Raw genomic sequence first — 23,841 nt, 5'->3', positions numbered from 1 at the left:
ACTTCACTACCGCCTTATGTTTATGAACAGTGGAGTAGTGTTATTCCCTCAGTGCTATTTCTAAACAGAATCCACAGTGCTCCCGGCCTGTCCACGTATGTCTCTACCTGAGCTCCCATGCCAGACATCTCGAGCAGCTCCAATCCTATCTTCACATCTATGCAGTTGACGTGAGTATTTATAGGGATGCCCATTCTGTCCCTTATACACATTACTTATCCTTATTATTTAGATACAAAATTATACCATATGGTTATGTCTCTTTAAAGATCACCATTGCATTCACACCTGAAGAGTTGGCATACCCCAATGAAACGCGTTGAGCCTACATAGATGCATGATGTCCATACAGATGATTTTCTTATATGTTTTTTACATTGTTCCACTCAAGACTTTTAAATACCATCCAGCCCTTCCAGTGGCCTATGTTGTGCAGGACGTGTCTTCACCCCATGATATGCCAAAGTATCATGGCATCAATATTAGACATGTGCATTCGTTTTCGTTAGAATGCATTTTCGTCCAAAAATCTGTTTTTTTCGTTATCGTTTAAACAAACGATAACGAAAGTGCAAGAAACGAAAACCGAAAGATCCGACATAAAAATTGCTTTATTTTCCTTTTTGTTGCGGTAAAAATTAGATATAGAGAGATTCGACATTATAGGGAAAAGATTCGACATCATAGAGAAAAGATCCGACATTATAGAGAAAAGATTCAACACTATAGAAATAATAGATTCGACATTACAGAGAATAGATTTCGATTTATGAGAAAATAGATTCGACATTATAGAGAATAGATTCGACATTATTACTAGTCATACAACATTAGAATTCTTGTAGGCGGAATATTCGAACGGAAATGTACAAATCGACGTAAAGATTCGACGTTCCGTCAAATATTTTTTGACCATTAGCCAAAAACAAACAAAGATTCGACCTTCCGGCGAATATTCTTTTGACCAATTCGACAGAAACCAAGTATTATTGGATTTTCGGACGAAAGCTATTCCCCAACGAAAAACGAAATAAATCAAAACGATTTTCGGGAGTAACTAAATACATTTATTTTCCAAACGAAAAACGAAACTAAATATTCCAGTCTGCACATGTCTAATCAATATGTATATGTGGTTTTTAGCATGCCTTGCATTTATGCGATCTTGTGTATGCACTTTTTGACATTGAGTATGCTGTACATGACCTCATAAAGGTACAGTAAAAAAATATTCTTTGCAATGACTGCTTTTTTGGTATACATCTCTCATTTAAAGTCCCAGTAGTGGTCGTTTTAGCTCGAGGGGGAAGCCGTGACTGACATTTTTCGCGCTGCGCTGCTTTGACTTTGAAAAAGCTCTGCAGAGCGAAACATGTCAGTCACGGCTTCCCCCTCAAGCCAAAACGACCACTACTGCACCCGAGTCCTGTCTCCTTCTGCTTCTGTTTACTTCCATCACAGCACAGTGATTGGACACAAGAGGCGGGATTTATGATTTCTCCAATCACAAGCAGGGGGCAGGATTGTGCTCCTCCAGGCATTCCCGGCCAGGACAAGTACTGTCAGTGAGTAAAGTGGTGATGTGGCGGCCTCTTTTGGGGGCATTAGTTTGGCTTGGGGGGTGGCTGTGTCAGTTTCATTCCGGGACACTGTATTGTCCTGAAATGAAGGTGCCCGGGACAGACCTGCAAAATGTGGGACTGTCCCGGGCAATCCGGGACACGTGGTCACCCTACGAGCGGTCTGTCTCCTATAGTGCTGCCTGCTGCATTCACCCTTGGGATTCCAGAGCTACTTCCACACCTTGTTGATTAATGGGGACTTCATGAACAGCGGGATATTTGAGCAATTACACCGCACTTTCCCCATTCCATCTGGGTTCCAGTGGCCACTTTTTTGGAGTCGCGACAGTCCCATTCCGGGGGCCCTTGCCTACCTATGGATTGATGTTAACCCCTCCCACCTTGACTCTGCAGTGGTACTATTATTTTAATACCCTATTTTTACCATATCAATTATTAGCTACATGTTTCTATTATTGTGTGCATTTTTAACTTCATGTAGCTATATGACTTTTTATTTTTAGTGCAATATTAATGTAATTGATTTTTTTCTACTTCAAGACTATAAAGCTTTTATACCAATTTCATTGAGCTCTGCTGTTTGTGTTTTTTGTGCATGGACACAAAAAACGCCCAAACTCCAATAAACTGCAGTTTATCAGCTCCATTGTGCATGAAGCCTTAAACTTTATAAGATGATGTCGACTTTGATGAGATTTTCTTTTTGCATCTCCAGAACAGGAAGTGAAGGGAAATCTCCCAAGCAGGATGCAGAGAACAAAAGATAACTTAGCAAGTTTCTACCCTTCCCTACCAACTGAAGCTTTAAAAAATAAACTTTTGCCTTGACATACACTACTGCCACTTACACACGATCGGAATTTCCGACAAGAAACTTGAGATGTGAGCTTTTGGTCGGAAATTCCGACCGTGTGTAGGCCCCATCTGACTATTTCTGTCTGAATTTCCGACACCAAAAATTTGGGAGCTGGTTCTCACATTTTCCGACGGGAAAAGTTCTTGTCGGAAATTCCGATCGTCTGTATGGAATTCCGACATGCAAAAAAAAACACGCATGTCCGGAATCAATTTGACGCATGCTCGGAATCATTGAACTTCATTTTTCTTGACTCGTTGTAGTGTTCTTGACGGGCGGAATTTTGTGTGACCGTGTGTATGCAACACAAGTTTGAGCCAAAATTCAGTCGGTAAAAAATCCACGTTTTTCTTGTCGGAATTTCTGATTGTGTGTACACGGCATTACAGTAACAATGAAGAATTTCAGGTAATGTGGAGCTGTAGGTAAATCTGAAAACATATTTAATGGAACCAAGTCTGACTTTTACAGAAAAAGCTGAGATCCGTACAAAACTTCAGCTGCTTCCATTGGTGGATCTGCTGATCATTTTGACGTGAAGTTTTTTTTTTTTTTGCAAGTAACTGCTGTTTATACATTCTTTACATTAAATTATCTGTATGATCCCTGCAATAAAGTTCATGCCATGGACTCACTTCCCCTTCAATGATAGATGTACACAGCTGTGCAGTTCTCATGTCTTGTTATATATTGTACTGTGATTGATTTTTGTTTTTATATCTTCCCTTCAGAAAATTATTACAGTTAATATACAGATTACTGTGACTTTTCTTCACTTGGGAACCCATGTAATAAACAAGATTGTAAAAGTAAATGAACTAATGGTGATTTATGAACTTATTATTTCTTAATGGCAGCCAAATTCTCATCCTAAGCTCCATATTAACAGAGTCGTGCTTGAGGCAAATGTAAGAATTTTTTTTTGTTAACAGCTGTCCTGGGTCCAAAGAAGAAAACATACATATAAATTCCAATATACATTTTCACATTGAGAGAATATGGCTTGATTTTCCCAGGATCTCCTGCAGTCAGATTGAGCAAGCCTCTGAAAATGCCTCTAGAGCAGTGGTTCTTAACCACCGGCTGTGGTCCACTGCAGGCCGTGGCCTTTCTCCTATTGGGCTTCCAGTCAGCTGCAGATGCCTTAACATCCAACAGTGCCTGCCAGCTTCCATAATACCTCCCAACCTTCCAGAGTGAACCAAAGTGCCCCTGAATCTCCACAGTGTGCCCCAACTTCCCATTGTACCATCCAGCCTACAGCAGAGCCTCCAGTGCCCCATAGTGCCCCCAACCTCTAAGATGTCCCACATTTTGTCCCAACATTTTAGGCCTTGTACAAACGACGGGACATGTCCGATGAAAACGGTCCATGGACCGTTTTCATCGGACATGTCCGCTGGCGGATTTTGGTCTGATGGCTGTACACATCATCAGACCAAATTTCCCGCGGACAGTGAACGTGGTGACGTGACCGCGCCGTCGCGGTGACGTGCGTGACCCTGGAAGGTCAATGCTTCCACGCATGCGTCGAATCATTTCAACGCATGCGAGGGCTTTCGGCCGAGCGGACATGTCCGGTGAGTTGTACAGACGACCAAACATGTCCGACGGACAGGCTTCCAGCGGACATGTTTCTCAGCATGCTAAGAAACATTTGTCCGCTGGAAACTTGTCCGATCCGCCGGAAAATTGTTCGGTCGGCCGTACAGACGAGCGAACATGTCCACGGAAACTGGTCCGACGGATCAGTTTCAGCAGACATGTTCGGTCGTGTGTATGAGGCCTCACAGTGAATCTTGGCTACAGCAATGCCCCGCAACCCTCTATAGTGGACTCCAGTACCCCTCGATCCCCACGGTGAGCCCCAACCTCACACAGTGCCACCCAATCTCCTGCAGTGCCTCTCGGCCTTCTTTAGACCCTCCTGCCCCCCTCCAAAGTTTCCCCCCAACTTTCAACAGTGTCCCAGTTTTCAGCCCGACCTCCCACAGTGCCTTCCAGCTCCCATAATGCCCCCAATCTTTCACAGTGGACCACACCACCCAGATCCATGTAGTGCCCCCCAGCCTACTGAAAAGCCTCCAGCCCCCCATAGCCAACCTCCAACCTTGTTCCACATTTACCCCCAACCTCCCACAGTGCCCCCCAGCTCCTGCAGAACTCAGTCTTCTACAGCAGCCCTGCCAAGTCAACAGCCTCCTGGAGAGACCCTCATTCCCCTCCAGAGACCCTATCTCCCACAGTTTTCCCCAACTCCCTCCAAAAACCTCATTCCCTACAGCAATGTTTCTCAACTCCAGTCCTCAAGTACCTCCAACAAGTCTTGTTTTCAGGCTTTCCTTTATTTTGCACAGCTGATTTTAACAGTTTTACTGCCTTAGTAACAGTTCCGATCCTGACCTCCCTGGGGCCCTAAGCAAAATGGCATGTCACATTAAAGTTGAGAAGTGGGGGGGCGCTGCCGACAGTGACATGTCACATTAAAGATATTAGAGTTGAGAAGCGGGGGGAGGGGGTGTTCTGCTGTGGCAAATTACATCTTACATTAAAGTGAGAAGTGGGGGGTGCTGACTTCTTACCTCTTCTCCCATGCAGCCAGCGAGTTGAGAAGCGGGGTGAGGGGCTGAAAATGACTTCTCTCCAGGCGGGGTCTCTAGTAATTTGGGAGGCCCTCGGCAGCTTTGCGGGGCCCTAAGCGGCTTGCATAGTGAGCCTATAGGGCGGATCGACCCTGCTTAGTAATTACCACAGCGGTTTCATCTGAGGGAAACCCTGAAAACATGACCCGTTGGGGGTACTTAAGGACTGGAGTTGAGAAACATTGCCCTTGCAACCGAGCCTGATTCAGATTCCTCTAACCCCCTCCAGAACCCCACCCCCACAGTAACACCCAGCCCAATCCAGAGCCTAACAGTATTTCAGTACATATTTTGCATTTCATTTTATTGTGTGAGTAGTCATATGATTTTTTCCTATACTGTTGGGGCATGGGAGGTTTTGGAAAATACTGGGCTCTGGTTGCAAACCACTGTTCTAGGGGGTATTATAGAGTTTTTCATACTTATTCTGTGTGCCACCTTCCCCCAAACTCCAGATGGCATCTTCTATGGCTCTGTGTGAGGATTACTGTAAAACTCCTTCCCTCAGCCAGGGCATTGAAAATGGGTCGTGGATGGGTATTCCAGCATGACAATGACCCAAAACACATGGCCAAGGCAACAAATGAGTGGTTTAAGAAGAAGCACATTGAGGGCCTGGAGTGGCCCAGCCAGCCTCCAGGCCTTAATCCCATGGATATGTGGAGGGAGCTGAAGGTTCGAGTTACCAAACGTCATGAAACCTTATGACTTGGAGAGGATCCGCAAAGAGAAGTGGGACAAAATCCCTCCTGAGATGTGTGCAAACCTGGTCACAAACTACAAGAAACGTCTGACTTTTGTGATTGCCTACAAGGGTTTTGCCACCAAATACTAAGTCACGTTTTACGAAGGGGCCAAATACTTGTTTCACTCATTAAAGCGGAGTTCCACCTAAAAATGGAACTTCCGCTTAACCCACTCCTCTCCCCCCTACATGCCACATTTGGCATGTAATTTTTTTGGGGGGGGAGTGGGGGCTTCAGGAGAAGGGGACTTCCTGTCCCACTTCCTCCTTCCGCTGAGGGGCTGGAAAGGCGATTAGCTTAATCGCCTTTTCACAGCCCCTCCCTGTAGGCGAACGCCTGTCCAATCGGACGGCGCCGCGCCGCTCGCGCATGCGCAGTGCCGCTCGCGCATGCGCAATGGGTGCCCGGCCTTGAAGCCGAAAGCTGTCACTGCCGGGTGCCCACAATAGGAAAGAAGACGCCGGCCGGCGAGGGGGGGCGAGGAGCTGAACCCCGGGCCGGCGCGTCGCTGGAGCCGTGGAGCAGGTAAGTGTCTGTTTATTAAAAGCCAGTTGCTGACTTTTAATAAACTTAAAAAATGTCTGGAAAACCCATTTAAAGTTGAAATTATGGGGCCCCGTACAGCCTACCTGGCAGACCCCCCCCCCCCCCATGAATCAAAACAATATTTTCACAAAAAATACACTAAAATTAGCCTTTTTTAAATTTTAAAAAGTATCGTTTTTTTTTATTACTATGTATTACACTTAAATTATTATTATTATTTTTTTTACAGGACAGGGAAGCCGGCAGTGCCATGGGAGGGGGCTTGGCACAGTGACAGGGGGGTACACGGGGGGATCAGAAGTGGGCAGACCAGGGAGGGGAATCGGTGCAGGGGGGGGGGAGTAATTAAAGGAACGATGCCCTGTGTCTCTCCCTGCAGCAGCTGAATGCCGACGGGAGGAAGAGAAACTGTCTTTCAGCTGCTGCAGGGAGCAGCACAGGGCATCTTTCTGCAATTGCCTCTCTGCCCGGCCACACTGATTCCTCCTGCTGTTCGGGCCCCTCTGTGTGCCTGGGCCCCCTACAGGAGGGCTGGTGGTCCTCCCCTATCAGCGGCCCTGCTTGGAACACCTGAACCCAGTCATTTGGAGGGAGGTCAACATAACTTTTGGCCATATAATGTATTTCTGTTCTAGATGGTCCAGCTTGAGTGGAGTGTCCCTTTAACTCTGACAAGGATCCTTTGTACACTGATAAAAGTTTGGCTGTGATGCTGAGCCAGCAGAGACATGTTATATTTATAATGTCTCTTTTCAGCTGTCACTGGATGGAATTTAATATCGCGCCAAAAGAAACAGATATGTGTTCCTTGGAAGATCTTGTAATCTAAACACATTGACAAGGCCGGGTGTGCTGCTTTGTTATTTGTGGTTTACAAAAAAAAAATGGAGAAGAAGAAAAAAGGGACCTCTGTCCAATCTGCAGCGTTCTAATATATGCCTTGGTCTTTTTGCAACCGAAGGCCAGACGGATATAAAAAGACGCAATAATTTAAATAGAGCTTTGGGTTTATTAATATATCATGGAAGCTGAACTCCAGGCAAACAGCTAAATACTCAGATCAAGTACCGCATTTATCGGCGTATACCGCGCACCTTTTCCCCCTGAAAATAGAAGGGAAATCACGAGTGCGCGTTATACGCCGATAGTGTACCTTGGGCTCGGAGGAGAAGGAGGGGGACGAGCGCTGCCGAGTGCCGCCAAGTGCTGATGGAAATTACGAGCCGTCTCTCCTGTTTACTCGGCTCTAACACAGTCCCGCTTCCGCCATCGGCATTGGACCAGTGTTCTATCAATCACAGGAGCTGGTCCAATGCCGATGGCGGAGGCGGGACTGTGTATCCTCCCGCGATCTGTACCTGGAAGTGACCACTGTGCTTCACGGAACGCTGTCCCCCTCTCCACAGCACCGGAGGAATACGATCTCCCACCGCCGCTGACAGAGGCAGGGACAACAGCGACCCCAGTCCACCACCATCTGGACCAACAGAGCACCCACAGTGAGTGACACGTTTGGATTACTGGAGATGAGCGCATAGACTGGAGATGGGCACATTGGGGCAGATCCACAGAGATCTGCACCGGCGCAGCGTATGGGAGATACGCCGCTTACTTTTTGTTGCTTCGAATCCAGAAAGAATTTGCGCCGTAAGTTACGGCGGCGTAGTGTATCTCTTGCGGCGTAAGGGCGCCTAATTCAAATCGGCGAGTAGGGGGGCGTGTTTCATTTAAATGAAGCGCGTCCCCGCGCCGAACGAACTGCGCATGCGCCGACCCTAAATTTCCCGCCGTGCATTGCACTAAATGACGTCGCAAGGACGTCATTGGTTTTGACCTGGACGTAAATTCCGTCCATCCCGATTCACGAACGACTTACGCAAAAAAAAAATAATCAAATTTCGACGCGGGAACAACGGCCATACTTAACATGGCAAGTCTAACTATACGCCGCAAAATAGCAGCTTTAACTATACGCCGGAAAAAGCCGACTAGAGACGACGTAAGAGAATGCGACGGCCGTGGGTACGTTCGTGGATCGTCGGAAATAGCTAATTAGCATACTCAACGCAGAAAACGACGAGAACTCCACCCAGCGGACGCCGAAGTATTGCATCTAATGCCTAGTACACACGAGAGGATTTATCCGCGGATACGGTCCTCCGGACCGTTTCTGCGGATAAATCCTCTGGCGGATATTGATCTCCTGGTTGTACTAACCAGGAGATCAAAATCCCTGTGGAATTCCGTCCGCGGTGACGCGTCGCGCCGTCGCTGCGATGATGACGCGGCGACGTACGCGACGCTGTGATATAAGGACTTCCACGCATGCGTCGAATCATTACGACGCATGCGGGGGATGGATTCGGACGGATTGATCCGGTGAGTCTGTACAGACCAGCGGATCAATCCGTTGGAATGGATTCAAGCGTATAGATTTCTTAGCATGTTAGGAAATTTTTATCCGCTGGAAATCCATCCCCGGGGACAAAAATCCGCAGAAACAGATCCGCTGGATTGTACACACCAGGGGATCTATCCGCTGAAACCGGTCAGCGCATTAATTTCAGCGGATCGATCCTCTCGTGTGTACGGGGCCTAAGATCCGAAGGCGTACGAAGCCATACGCCTGTCGGATCTAACCCAGATGCCGTCGTATCTTGGTTTGAGGATTCAAACCAAAGATACGACGCGGGAAATTTGAAAGTACGCCGGCGTATCTTTGTGGATCTGCCCCTCAGGCTGCATTGAGGCTGCAGATGGACACTGACCACAAAATGTAAAAAAAAAAAAGGTTTCCTGAAACTTCCCTCTGAAATTGGGGTGCGCGTTATACGCCGGCGCGCTATATACGCCGATAAATGCGGTACATATTTGGTAACAGGTTTACTGGCCATAGGATTTGTGTTTCATCCAGTCTTGAGATTAACGCAGCAGGGGATTTACCCCCTTTATGACCAGGGCATTTTTTGAGTTTGGCACTGTATGCTTTAACTGACAATTGCATAGTCGTGCAACGCTGTACACGAACAAAATTGATGTCCTTTTTTCCCCCACAAATAGAGCTTTCTTTTGGTGGTATTTGATCATCTCTACAGTTTTTATTTTTTGCGCTATAAACATAACATTTTTGAAAAAAAAAATATATATATATTTTTTTACTATTTGCTATAATAAATATCCCCCCCAAAAAAATGTAAATGTAAAAAAAAAACAATTTCTTCCTCAGTTTAGGCCGATATATATTCTTCTATATTTTATTGGGGGAAAAAAATGCAATAAGCGTATATTGATTGGCTTACGCAAAAGTTATATTGTCTACAAAATAGGGCAGGGATAAGCAATTAGCGGACCTCCAGCTGTTGACAAACTACAAGTCCCATCAAGTCCCATCATGCCTCTGCCTCTGGGTGTCATGCTTGATGCTGTCAGAGTCTCGCTATGCCTCATGGGACTTGTAGTTTGGCAACATCTGGAGGTCCGCTAATTGCTTATCCCTGAAATAGGGGATAGATTTATGGCATTTTTATTATTCTTTTTTTTTTTTTTACTCGCAATGTCGGTGATCTGGGATTTTTAGTATGACTGTGACATTGCGGCGCACAGATCAGACACTTTTGACACTTTTTTGGGACCATTGACATCTATACAGCGATCAGTGCTAAAAATAGCCACTGTTTCCTGTATAAATGTCATTGGCAGGAAAGGGGCTAACTCTAGGGGGGGCGATCAAGGGGTTAAGTGTCTGTCCTAGGGAGTGTTTCTAACTGTGGGGAGATGAGACTGCCTGGGGGAGGAGACTGATCGTTGCTCCTAATCAGTAAGAGCAGCAGATCTGTCTTTCCTCCCCGGACAGAATGGAGATCTGTCTATTTACATTGACAGGTCTTCGTTCTGTCTCTCTCAGGAGCGATTGCGGGTGCCCAGTGGACATCACGGCCGCCAGGCACGCGCATCGGCTCCGTCATCGTGCCCCCTAGAGCTCTTAAAGCAGCCGATGTACAGCTATAGCGATTCACCCAGGGGAGCCAACCTGCCGCAGTATAAATGCGGCGGCTGGTCCTTAACTGGTTAACTACATGCCGAACGGCCGCCGCAGTTCTAAGGCCGCAGGTTGGCTCTCCTGCGCGAGAGCCAGTAGCTCTAAGTCGCCTCGCGAAGCAGCCACTAGGGGCTCCTGACTCCTGCGCGCATGCCCGGTGGTCGCGATCACCGCCGGGCACCCGCGATCGCTCGTTACAGAGCGAGAACTGGGAGCTGTGTGTGTAAACACACAGCTCCTGGTCCTGTCAGGGGAGAAATGCATGACCGTATGAACAGCGATCAGTCATTTCCCCTAGTGAGTCCACCCCCCCTACAGTTAGAACACACCCAAAGAACATACTTAACCCCTTCCCCGCCCCCTAGTGTTAACCCCTTCCCTGCCAGTGGTATTTTTATAGTAATCAATGCATTTTTATAGCACTGATCGCTATAAAAATGCCAATGGTCCCAAAAATGTGTCAAAAGTGTCCGAAGTGTCCGCCATAATGTCGCAGTGCCGCCATTACTAGTAAAAAAATATATAAATAAAAATGCCATAACACTACCCCCTATTTTGTAAACACTATAACTTTTGCGCAAACCAATCAATAACCAATCAATAAATGCTTATAGCAGTTTTTTTTTACGAAAAATATGTAGAAGAATACGTATCGGCCAAAACTGAGGAAAAAAATATTTTTTTTATATATTTTTGGGGGATATTTATTATGGTAAAAAGTAAAAAATATTGAATTTTTTTCAAAATTGTCGCTCTATTTTTGTTTATAGCGCAAAAAATAAAACCGGAGAGGTGATCAAATACCACCAAAAGAAAGCTCTATTTGTGGGGAAAAAAGGACACCAATTTTGTTTGGGAGCCACGTCGCACGACCGCGCAATTGTCTGTTAAAGCGACGCATTGCGAATTGTAAAAACACCTTGGGTCTTTAGGCAGCATATTGGTCCGGTCCTTAAGTGGTTAAAGGAGACGTGTACAAAAAAAAACAAGATTGGTTAAACCCACAAGTGCTTTTTTACCACTACTATTCCTTTATATTGAAATTTACAAATGCAGACATTTAGAAATCAGATGAAAGGTTTAGAGTTGGGAAACAATTTTTGGTGGATACAAAGTGCATTTTATATACATCTATATGGATCAGACCAAAATAAGGGACAAATGAGGAGGAAAGAGGGACAGAGGGACATTGCTCCAAATCAGGGACAGTCGGGGGCTATGCAGATCCATCTCCATCTTAGAGAGTACAATATCCCCCAAGATTCTGTAGAATAGTAACCCTCCTTCCCTTAGACCCCTTTCACACTGGGGCGGGAGCCGCTAATTTTGCGGCGCTAGCGGCTGAGAAAGGGTTAAAACCGCCGGCAATGCGCCTCTCCCATTGATTTCAATTGGCAGGAGCGGTATACACACCGCTTCAAAGACGCAACTAGCAGGAGTTTTTTTACCTTCCTGCGAGCTCACCACTCCAGTGTGAAAGCCCATTAAAACATTTCTAGAAAAAAGGGAAAGTCTTTTTGGCAGAAGAAACCTACAAAGTCCGTTCTTCCTATATCTGTGCCTACAAGAAATTTTTGTTGAGATTTAAACACATGTTCCTTCTACGTTTCCTACATGTGGGAAGGTTGGCTTGTGATTAGAGCAATACCAAGTTCTCATGAGTGTATCTAACATACTGTGCATACATGTTTATATATTCCATCAATGTTTGGCTTGGTCTAAGAATGAAAGAAAAAAAAAATACAGTGGGCAAGATTGCATAGCGTGTGTTCTCACCTGCTCTGTGAGTAAGTCTCAGGAACGTAGTACATGAAGACGCGACCTTCGGAGTTATTGGACCAGTAATCGGCCATTTTGACTGCTGGACATGCAATGAAGTGGTCTCTGCAAAATTAAATTGAAATGATTACATTTTAATATATTTATATTTTAATGTTCGACTAAAAAAAAAGAAAAAGAAAAAAAAGAGGATGTATAGACTCTTAGGTAGATTCAGGTACATTGGCGTAACTTTGCGGCGGCGTAGCTTAAGGAATTTAAGCTACGCCGCCGTAAGTTAGCGAGGCAAGTACATGATTCACAATGTACTTGCCTGCTAAGTTACGTCGGCGTAGCCTAAATCGGCGGGCGTAAGGGCGCCTAATTCAAATGTGTTTGAGGGGGGCGTGTTTTATGTCAATGGCGCTTGACCTCACGTTTTTTACGATTTTATTTACTGCGCATGCGCCGGGCGCCAACATTTCCCAGTGTGCATTGCGGCTAAGTACGCCGCACGGGCCTTTTGATTTCGACGTGGACGTAAACGACGTAAATCCCGATTCACGGATGACTTACGCAAACGACGTAAATAAATTCGAATTTCAATGCGGGAACGGCAGCCACACTTGACATTACTATTCCACTAGGGCCTAGCTCTAACTTTACGCGGCCTATCTCTTACGTAAACGGCGTAAAAGTACTGCGTTCGTGAATCGGCGTGTCTCCTCATTTACATATTCTACGCCGACCGCAATGGAAGCGCCACCTAGCGGCCATCCAAAATATTGCAATCTAAGATAGCACGGCGCAAGCCGTCCTATCTTAGATATGTTTAAGCGTATCTCTGTTTGAGCATACACTTAAACATAAGTTGGCGTAGATTCTGAGTTAGGTCGGCTTATCTACTGATAAGCCGGCCCAAACTGTTTGTGAATCTACCTAATTGTATGCGACTGGCTGATTAAAGTTTATCTAAACCCCAAATCCCTCCAAAGTTCTCCATGGGTTCCTTTAACTCAAAAATGTTGCTATTATTGGACAACAGGCTGGAATTCCCGCTCAGCCATAACTGCTCATAAAAATGCCCCCCCTCCTATTCTGCTATGTATCCGCCATCAGGGGGGTACAGGCCCCCCAGGGGCCTGGATGGCAACCCCCTTGTTTTTTTTTGTAAGGGACCTGGAGGTCCCCAGGGCCCCAGATGGCAACCCCCCTTTTTTAAAAATCTTTTCTTATAACATTTTTTTTTTAACATTTTATTTGTTTTTATTAAAGGGCCCGGAGGTCCCCAGGGCCCCGGATGGCAACCCCCCCCTTTTTTTTTATAAAACAAAAATATATATTTTGTATTTATTTTTTATTAGAGGTCCCCAGGGACCCAGATGGCAACCGACCCTTTTTATTTTATAAAAATATTTATTTTATATATATTTTTTTTCTTTTTATCAAAGGGCCCAGAGGCTACCCCCCCCCTTTTATATATATATATATATATATATATATATATATATATATATATATATTTTTTTTTTTATTATTATTATTTATTTTTTCTTTTTCTTAAAGGGCCCAGAGGTCCCTAGCCCCCCCCCCCCCCCAATTCGTGGCACCCCCCCCTGCTTCTCAATTCACAGCCCCCCGCTTCTAAATTCTCTCAATTAGCGGCAGCTCCCCCCGCTTCTCAATTCGCGGCAGCCCCTGTGATTCGCGGCAGCCCCTTTGCCCCCTCGGTTCTCTGCTCCAGGGGGCCCTTGCCTGAAGCTGTGTAAGGAGCCCCATAATTCCTGATGGTGGCCCTGCCTGTGATCCCTTGATGACGTCTGCTGTGATGAAACAAGTCGGGCCAGTGGAAGTGACATCACCACTTATTAGTATTGATATTTATTATTATTAATGTGTTACGTTCCATCAGTTTAGATACGGCATTCATTATTACGGATAATTCGTAACTTTGGATAAATTCGTATTTGTTACGTTCACTAAAGCCCTGTACACACGATCGGTTTGTCTGATGAAAACAGAACGATGGACTGTTTTCATTTGACAAACCGATCGTGGGTGGTCCCCATCGGTTTGTTTTCCATCGATGAAAAAAAATAGAACATGTTTAAAAATGTTCCTATGGATAAAAAAAACGATAGAAAAAAATGATCGTCTGTGTGGAAGTCCATCGGTTAAAAATCCACGCATGCTCAAAATCAAGTCGACGCATGCTCGGAAGCACTGAACTTCATTTTTTTTCAGCACGTCGTTGTGTTTTACGTCACCGCGTTTTGGCACGGTCGGATTTTTGACTGATGGTGTGTAGGCAAGACTAATGAAAGTCAGCTTCATCGGATATCCGACGAAAGCATCCATTGGACTAGATTCCACCAGATAGCCGATTGTATGTACAGGGCTTCACAGTCAAATTTGAAAGGAAATTCCAATACCTATAATTTAATTATTTCCGATTTTCAAATTTCCGGGTTTTCGAATTTTCAAATTTACGAATTTATGATTTTTTTCCAATTTACAAAGTTATGATTTTTCAAATTTACAAAGTTATGATTTTTTGAATTTATGATTTTTCGAATTTTCAAATATTAATTTGTTAAAAGTTTTTTTTCGTTAATTTGGATGTTTTCAAGTTAACAAATTTGTCGAAAATTCATTAAAAAAACGAATTTGTAACGAAAAAAATTGCACATGTCTATTATCTCCTACCCTTTATCTGTGTCTATATCATTGATATAGAAAATATACAGGCCATCGGATGATGAGCAAAGAATTTCAAGCCGAGAAAACACTATGAAAATATTACGGTGATACATTAAAGGGTCACTAAAGGAATTTTTTTTTTTAGCTAAATAGCTTCCTTTACCTTGCTGCAGTCCTGGTTTCATGTCCTCATTGTTCGTTTTTGCTTTGATGTTGCTGTAAATCCTCTCTGTTCTGGACACTTCCTGGTTGCCTGTTTCCTGATCACCACAGTACTGGGAGATTTCTCACGGTGGTCACTAATCAAGGAGGTGTGATTACTGTGTGTAAAACTAAACTGGATTGGTGCTGAGGAGTTTTAGACAAAGTATCACTGATCTCTATTGGCTGACTGCCCTCTAGTGGCTCTCTGTACATCAGAGAACCAGCAAACAACAGCAAAAACGAAACTACACTGCAGGCACATTATATGATTGTTTTTTTATCTATTTTTAATCATTTTTAAAAGGAATCAGTTAACTATTATGTCTCTATGCCCTGTAAACAGTCATTTCAGCTAAAAAATTTTTTTCTTTAGTGACCCTTTAAACAGTCGGCTCAGTGTAGGATTGTAGCCCGAGCCTACCTCCAGGCCTCTATCTGGGACACGTCTACATACAACCCTTTCATGTGTCCTATAATACACTGTATATGTTTGTACATGATATAAAACATTCCCATTCTTCCTCTGGCCGACGCGTATGAACTCCTATAGACAGAAGGCAGATTGTGCTACTGTTCGGGGGAAATAACATCGCAACAAGCAGAAACAGCTATTAGCAGCCGACTGGCCAAACAGGTTTCTCCTGATATCAGTAATTTAAAGTGTCATTCCATTTCTTTGAATTTTTTTTTATAAAAAAAATAAAATAAATATATTATAATGCTGGGTAGTAATCTTACTACCCAGCATTATGATATATTTATTTTATTTTATATCTATAACAGTTGTATGGACATTCCATTAATAAACCATTTTGAATGTCAAAACCTTTTTTATAGAGTTTTATAAACGTATGCCGTGTACACACAATCATTTTTCGGGTTGAAAAAAACTTTGGGCCAGATTCACGAACAATTACGGCGGCGTAACGTATCCCCTTTACGTTACTCCGCCGCAAGTGCTTGATTCACAAAGCCCTTGCGTGTAAACTTGCGGCGGTGTAGCGTAAAGCCGTCCGACGCAAGCCCGCCTAATTCAAATGGGGCGTGTACCATTTAAATTAGGCGCGTTCCCGCGCCGAACGTTCTGCGCATGCTCCGTTAGGAAATTTCCCGCCGTGCTTTGCGGGAAATTACGGCGCCCCAACGTATTTTTTGAACGGCGACGTGCGTTACGTCGTTTCGTATTCCCGGACGTCTTATGCAAAAAAAAAAAATTGGACACGGGAACGACGGCCATACTTTAACATGGATGGTGTAATTTTACACCACCTAAAGAGGACTCGTAACTTTGCGACGGGAAAAGCCGACTAGCGACGACGTAAGCGAATGCGACGAATGCGCGTACCTTCGTGGATCACCGTAAACATCTAATTTGCATACCCGACGCAGGAAAATGACGCAAACTCCACCCAGCGGGCGCCGGAGAATTACACCTACAATCCGAAGCCGTACGCCTGTCGGATCGAAACCTAAAGCCGTCGTAACTTGTTTTGAGGATTCAAAACAACGCTACGATGCGGAAAATTTTAAAAAAATACGTATTTCAACTGTGAATCTGGCCCAATGTTTTTTAAAAATGTAATTTAAAACTATCGTGTGTGGGCTTCAGAGCGTTTTTCGGGTTCTGAATTTTTTTTTTTTAGAACATGCTTTATTTTTTGACGACGTTTTATACATTGTTGTTTTTAGGGGTGTAAAAAATGATCGTGTGTGGGCTTTAACAATGTGAAAAACCCGTGCATGCTCAGAAGCAAGTTATGAGACGGAAGCGTATGGAGTAATGGAGTAAGCACATTCATCACGCTGTAACAGACAGAAAAGCGCAAATCGTCTTTTACTAACACAAAATCAGCTAAAGCATCCCAAAGGGTGGCGCCATCCGCATGGAACTTCCCCTTTTATAGTGCCGTCGTACGTGTTGTACGTCACCGCGCTTTGCTAGAGGTGTAATACTCCAGCGCCCGCTGGGTGGAGTTTGCATAGTTTTCCGCGTTGGGTATGCAAATTAGCTGTTTATGGCGATCCACGAAGGTACGCGCGTTCGTCGCATTCTCTTACGTCGTCGCTAGTCGGCTTTTCCCGTCGCAAACTTACGCCTGCTATTTCATGGCTTAGATTTAGACCAGCCATGTTAAAGTATGGCCGTCGTTCCCGCGTCTAATTTAAATTTTTTTTTTTTTGCGGAAGACGACCGGGAATACGAAAGGACGTAACGCACGTCGCCGTTCAAAAAACACGTCGGGGCGCCGTAATTTCACGCAAATCACGGCGGGAAATTTCCTAATGGAGCATGCGCAGAACGTTCGGCGCGGGAACGCGCCTAATTTAAATGGTACACGCCCCATTTGAATTAGGCGGGCTTGCGCCGAACGCATTTACGTTACACCGCCGCAAGTTTACAGGCAAGTGCTTTGTGAATCAAGCACTTGCGCTGAAAACTTGCGGCGCTGTAACGTAAACGAGATACGTTATGCCGCAGCGCAGGTACCTGAATCTGGCCCGTTGTTTTTTACAAACCCGAAAAATGATCTTGTGTACGCGGCATTAGAGTTTGGATAGAGTAATGAGGGCTTAAAACTCAATCAACTGAAGCTATAACCATGGCCAAATGAAGGCCTTTTGAGCCCCTTAGGGAAAGAAAGCCTTGACTGATGGGGGCATGGCCAGGTACAGGACAAGGTCGTGGTCACCCAAGGATTGGTTAATTTGGGGGATGGGATGGGCCTGAGCTCGGGTAAATGGATCGCCCCAGGGAATTCTGGGTATTTTAGGAAAACGTGCTTGGAAGAGCTGCCCACCCTCCCGCCCCTTTTTTCTATGGTATGTCACAGCTTGCTGCGGTTTTCTTGACCTTGCCAGCATAAAATGGCTGTAATGGGCCATGCCCTTGATGGAAATTGGAAGTAGGCGGCCTGTCCAGCACTTATGGTAAGGACAGGCCCCTCCCCCCTTTGGAATTGTGTGCTCACAGTACAACTGTGACTGGCACTGGTTGAAAAATGTTCACATGTTATGTTTGGATTTAATAAAGCTGTGGCCTTGCCCTTTCCAGCCTAATGGTTGTAAGCGTGTTTATTTAATAGGGTAAGGGGGAAGGTTTATATACATCTATGTTACAGTTAATGGTTACCTGGGCTCATTTCACCTCAGTAGTCAAGTTTTGAGAATGACACAAATATTTATTTTCAAAGTCTGCTGCTTCAGTGTTTTTAGATCTTTATTGCCGGAATTATTTCATCGGATATTCCAGCCGTGTGTGTGCCCCATTGGATTTTTTCCATCGGAAATTCCGACGGACTTAGAAAGAGAACATGTTCTCTTTTTTTCCGATGAAAAAAACTTCTATCGCAAATTCCGATCGTCTGTGTGGAACTCCAACGGAGAAAAAAAAACACGCATGCTCAGAATCAAGTCGACGCATGCTCAGAAGCATTGAACTTAATTTTTCTTGGCTCGTCATAGTGTTGTACGTCACTGCGTTTTGGACGGTCGGAATTTTGGTGTGACCGTGTGTATGCAAGACAGCTTGAACGGAATTCAGTCAGAAAAATCTGTCTGAGTTTATCCCGACGGAAATTCCGATCGTGTGTATGGGGCATTAGTCAGAAGTTACTATCAGATACTGATGTATAATTACAGGCATTTCAGAAGTGTCAAAGGCTTTTATTGACAATTACTGTATTTATTGGGGTATAGCGCGCTCCCGCGTATAGCGCGCACCCCTAAAGTTGCCCCGAATTCCTGTGGAAAAAAATTTTTTTTGTACTTACAGTTTTGGTGTCTTGCGCGGCGTCCATCGGCGGCCTCGTCGGGTCCGGTGTCCGTCTGCGGCTTCGGGTGTCCTCTTCGTCGGGTCCGACGTCCTTCTGCGGCGTCCTCGCGTCCTCCCCGCTCGTTTACCGCGCCAAATTTGAATACTGCGCCGACATATACAGAGCGCAGTACACTTGTGTATTGTCGGGCAGGCTCGGCTACTCCCACGCTGACGTCCTGTACGTCCAGGACGTCAGCGCGAGAGGAGCCGAGACTGCCCGACAAAACACGAGTGTACTGTGCTCTGTATATGTCGGCGCAGTATTCAAACTCGGCACGAGAAAGCGGGTATCGGCGTATACCGCGCACCCACGATTTTGCCCTGAATTTCAGGGCAAAAAAGTGCGTGGTATACGCCGATAAATACGGTACATGACGTTTATGCAAAGAGTCAATATTTGCAGTGTTGAAGATGTATTTAATGTATTTAATATGTATTGTCATAGTGTCACCCATTGTTAGTTCTCCCGCAACCCGCTCTAAAGAGCTGACTGGGGCAGACTGACGCTGGTTGAGATCCGTTAGGTAGTGGGAAACTTCCTGTCGGAGAGAGAAGTTTGCAGAGTGAGGAAATGTCTGCCGGCGAAAGGGTGCCTGTGTGATGCACAGACGTTCATCTGCGGGGATGTGTCCGCTCTGCAAACGCATTATCGGTTTAGCGGATGTGCGCTCTTGTTACCTCCTGTATGCCTGATCAACATATTTATGGTGCCATGGGCGTACACCTGCAGATAAGCTCCCCTCGTCAGGAACTGAGTTCATTGGTTGTTGTATTATTCATGTTGTTTGTATTTAACTAGCCCTGTTTGATTGGTTTCCTATATTGTCACATCCTGTGTTGTCAAATCCTTATATGGTCATTTCCTGTGTGGAGGTCACATCCTGTGATGTCACTTCCCATGGAGGAAGTGATTGGCTGCTGGAGCCGTCACTTCCTGTTGGTAATTTCTTTTGTGATTTACGAATAAAAGGCCAAGCTGGCCAGGGCTCTAGGCAGTCATGCTGAGGAGCTGAGAACATACATATATGGTTATGTCTGTTAACTTGGAGGAGTGGGTTTTTAGGTTTTAAGATGCATTATATCATTATTAGCACAGGAGACAGGAGATTTGTGCTCTGCATACAGCCTGATTTTGCTGACATCATAAACAGCGGCGGTCCGTCCATAGAGGGCGCTGGAGCGCCGCCCCCTCTGGCTCCGCACTGCCACTGAAAATAACATACATTCATGCATTGCATGAATGTATGTTATTGTTGTCAGCTGCCGCTGGTCTATTCAGGTGGCCGGATGTTGAGCGCCGGCCACCTGAATAACGGTAGCTGGTTGGCTTGCGGAAGTGCCTATCAGAGCCAGCGGCTCTGATAGGCTTTCCGAGTACAGCCCTCGGCTCCCGGATGTCTTCTCCTTGGAACGCACAGGGGGGGCGTCCCTTGGATAAGACTGACGGCCGTCTCAGCCAATCAGGTTCGCCGATTCTGGTTATCGGTAACCTGATTGGCTTAAGCGTCACCAAGGCGGGAGAAGACATCGAGAGACATGGAAGGATTAAGGTAAGTGCATTTTACAGGGCACAGCGGTGACAATGGGCACAGAGGCGACAAAGGGCACAGTGGCATCAATGGGCACAGTGGCGACAAAGGGCACAGTGGCATCAATGGGTACAGTAGTGACAATGGGCACAGTGGCAACAATTAAAGGGCACAGTGACATACACATTGGCAACAATGGGCACAGTGGCGACAATTAAAGGGCATAGTGGTGACAATTGGCACAGTGGCGACTATTGAGGGGCACAGTGGCTGTGTTTGATGGCATGGCACAGTGGTGACAATTGATGGCACAGTGTCTGTGTTTGATGGCATGGCACAGCGACTGCGTTTGATTGCATGGCACAGTGACTGCGTTTGATGGCATGGCACAGTGACTGCGTTTGATGGCATGGCACAGTGGTGCGAATTGATGGCATAGTGACTGCATTTGATGGCATGGCACAGTGGTGATAATTGATGGCACAGTGTCTGTGTTTGATGGCATGGCACAGCGACTGCGTTTGATGGCATGGCACAGCGACTGCGTTTGATGGCATGGCACAGTGACTGGGTTTGATGGCATGGCACAGTGGTGCGAATTGATGGCATAGTGACTGCATTTGATGGTATGGCACAGTGGTGATAATTTATGGCACAGTGGCTGCGTTTGATGGCATGGCACAGTGGTGACAATTGATGGCACAGTGGCTGCGTTTGATGGCATGGCACAGTGGTGACAATTGATACCACAGTGGCTGCGTTTGATGACACGGCACAGTGACTGCATTTGATGGCATGGCACAGTGATGACAATTGATGCCACAGTGGCTGCATTTGATGGCATGGCACAGTGACTATTTGATGGCATGGCACAGTGGTGACAATTGATGCCACAGTGGCTGCGTTTGATGGCATGGCACAGTGACTGCATTTGATGGCATGGCACAGTGGTGACAATTGATGGCACAGTGGCTGCATTTGATGGGCACAGTGAGGCTGCAATTTTTTTCTTTCTTTTTTTTTTTTTTTTACGTTAGCGCCCCCCCAAAAATTTGGAGCACCAGCCGCCACTGATCCATTATGAAATCTCATCTAAAAATTAAGTAATTTTTGTACCAACTAGCACAAGTGCAGAAAAAGTGTCATGTCCCTGGGGGATTATGTACAGGATTATTTGCGTATAAATTTAACTGAGGTCATATCACACATCCGGCCCGCTGTGGTTAGAGGGAAGTTCAGACTCTCTGCTGCTAATGTTTAGTATATGTTCTGCAAAGACAGACCTGTAGGGACAGCCGTGCACCGTCAATGCAGATGAATCATCTTCTAACATAATGGAAAGTTTAGTCCTTCGCGCTATCAAGTGAATCAATCTAATCTAAATAATAATGTGGAAAATTTCTGCTAGACCTAAAGTGTACACAGTGCACACAAATTGGTAATGAATAAAAAAGTGATCAGCGCAATTTTCTAATAGTAAAAAATCACATGTATGTGCTAAACTGACTAATAAATCATATGCAAATTTTTGATGTATCGATTATTTTGCACAGTATGATTATTGCTCATTTTGCACAGTAGATATTTGCATATGATTCATTTGTCAGTTTACCACATACAGTACATGTGATTTTTTAATATTAGAAAGTTGCGCTCATCAATTTTTTATTCATCTTCAAACATAGCTGAAATGGAATGATAAAAGATCAAAGGCCAGACGCAGACTATGCAATATCTTTAAGGCAGATTTCGACAAAATCCGGGCGCCCAGTCGCAATTGCGACAATAGCGACTTGGTGTCCGGGGAAGCTTAGGCCTGCAGAAGGGCGCAAAGCCGCGTCCTCAATAACCGGCCGGCGCGGCCTGACGCGATACCCCATCCTGTGTCTCCGTGCACCCCCACCTCCCCGCGATCGCGGCGCGCCGGCCGGTAATTGAGGCCGAGGCTTTGCGGCTTTCTGCAGGCCTAAGCTTCCTTCTGTGATCTTGGCATGACAAGTAAAACAGCAATTGTATTGTGTTTTTCACTGTTTTTACTGCCACCTCCTTCCCTCTAATTAGAGCCCCCAAACATTATATATATATTTTTTTATACTAACACCCTAGAGAATAAAATGGCGGTTCGTTGCAATACTTTCTGTCACACCATATTTGCGCAGCGGTCTTACAAGCGTACTTTTTTGGGGGAAAAAATACACTTTTTTTAATTAAAAAATAAGACAACAGTAAAGTTAGCCCAATTTTTTTATATTGGAAAAGAAAATATTACGCCGAGTAAATTGATACCCAACATGTCACGCTTCAAAATTGCGTCCACTCGTGGAATGGCGAGAAACTTTTACCCTTTAAAATCTCCATAGGCGACGTTTAAAAAAATCTACAGGCTGCATGTTTTGAGTTACAGAGGAGGTCTAGGGCTAGAATTATTGCTCTCCCTCTACCAATCGTGGCGATACCTCACATGTGTGGTTTGAATACCGTTTACATATGTGGGCGCTACCCACGTATGCGTTCACTTCTGCGTGCAAGCACGGCAGGACGGGGTGCGTTTTCTGGCTCCTAACTTTTTTAGCTGGCTCCTAGATTCCAAGCAAATTTGTCAAACCCTGCTTTAAGGGCCCATTCGGACTTTGGTTGCATGCTTCATGGTACACTGGTAATGGGAAACTTTTACAGTTGTCACTAGAACTGGAGGTAGGAGTATATTTTCCATTGGTGATACTTATTAAGCCTCATACATATGGTACGATTGTTGGCCAACCGAGCTTCTGATTTTTTCAAAAGGGCGTGTGCCAGGATCTTGTCTTGCATACTAACTGTACACAATTATCGTGCCACAAACACGAACGTAGTGACATACTACAAGGAATTTCAGCTCTTGAGCGCCACCCATTGGGCCCTTCTGCTAATTTTGTGTTTTGTAAGCATTGATTCCGAGCATGTTTGTTTGTACTTTCGACTTTTGTGTGAAGGATTTGTGTACTGACCATACGAATATCAGATGCCACGCCGTTGTCCGCCGAAAATTTACTAGCCTGTCATCCAACATTTGTTGGCCGAAAATTGGACAACAATTGTCAAAAGAAACGTACTAACGGTAAGATTTTAGGACAACAGTCTGTCAACAGACAATCCCCTGCCAACAATTGAACCGAGTGTACGAGGCTTAAGAATGGATTTATGTTGCTTTGGAGAGATTTCCTCTCACTTCCTAATGTGTCTACGGGTCAGGAAGTGATAATAAATCTCCTCAATGTGACATAGACATCATAAACTAAACTGACAGAGGTTATAACCCCCTGATGCCCAAAAAGCAAACATTTTGGTACATATTGTGTGGCCTTCAGGGCCTCTGCAGACAGCGGTCTGTGTTTTTCATATCTAGATGCTCACAAAAGCCAGTGAAGGAAAACATATTCTTTAG

The 23,841-nt window shown here is 45.1% G+C and overlaps 1 protein-coding gene across 1 annotated transcript in view; it reads right to left on the bottom strand.

Moving 5' to 3' along the window:
- The window catches only part of TG (thyroglobulin), a 426,102-nt gene that overhangs the window by 16,620 nt on the left and 385,641 nt on the right, over nt 1-23,841 (bottom strand). The window contains exon 45 of the mRNA XM_040354673.1: nt 12,189-12,296. Within this exon, the coding sequence (XP_040210607.1) occupies nt 12,189-12,296 (108 nt within the window). The remainder of the gene's footprint in view (nt 1-12,188; nt 12,297-23,841) is intronic.

The sequence above is a fragment of the Rana temporaria genome, chromosome 5, assembly GCF_905171775.1.
Source record: "Rana temporaria chromosome 5, aRanTem1.1, whole genome shotgun sequence".
Taxonomy (NCBI): Eukaryota; Metazoa; Chordata; class Amphibia; order Anura; family Ranidae; genus Rana; species Rana temporaria.
This window is presented reverse-complemented; position numbering and strand designations above follow the sequence as displayed.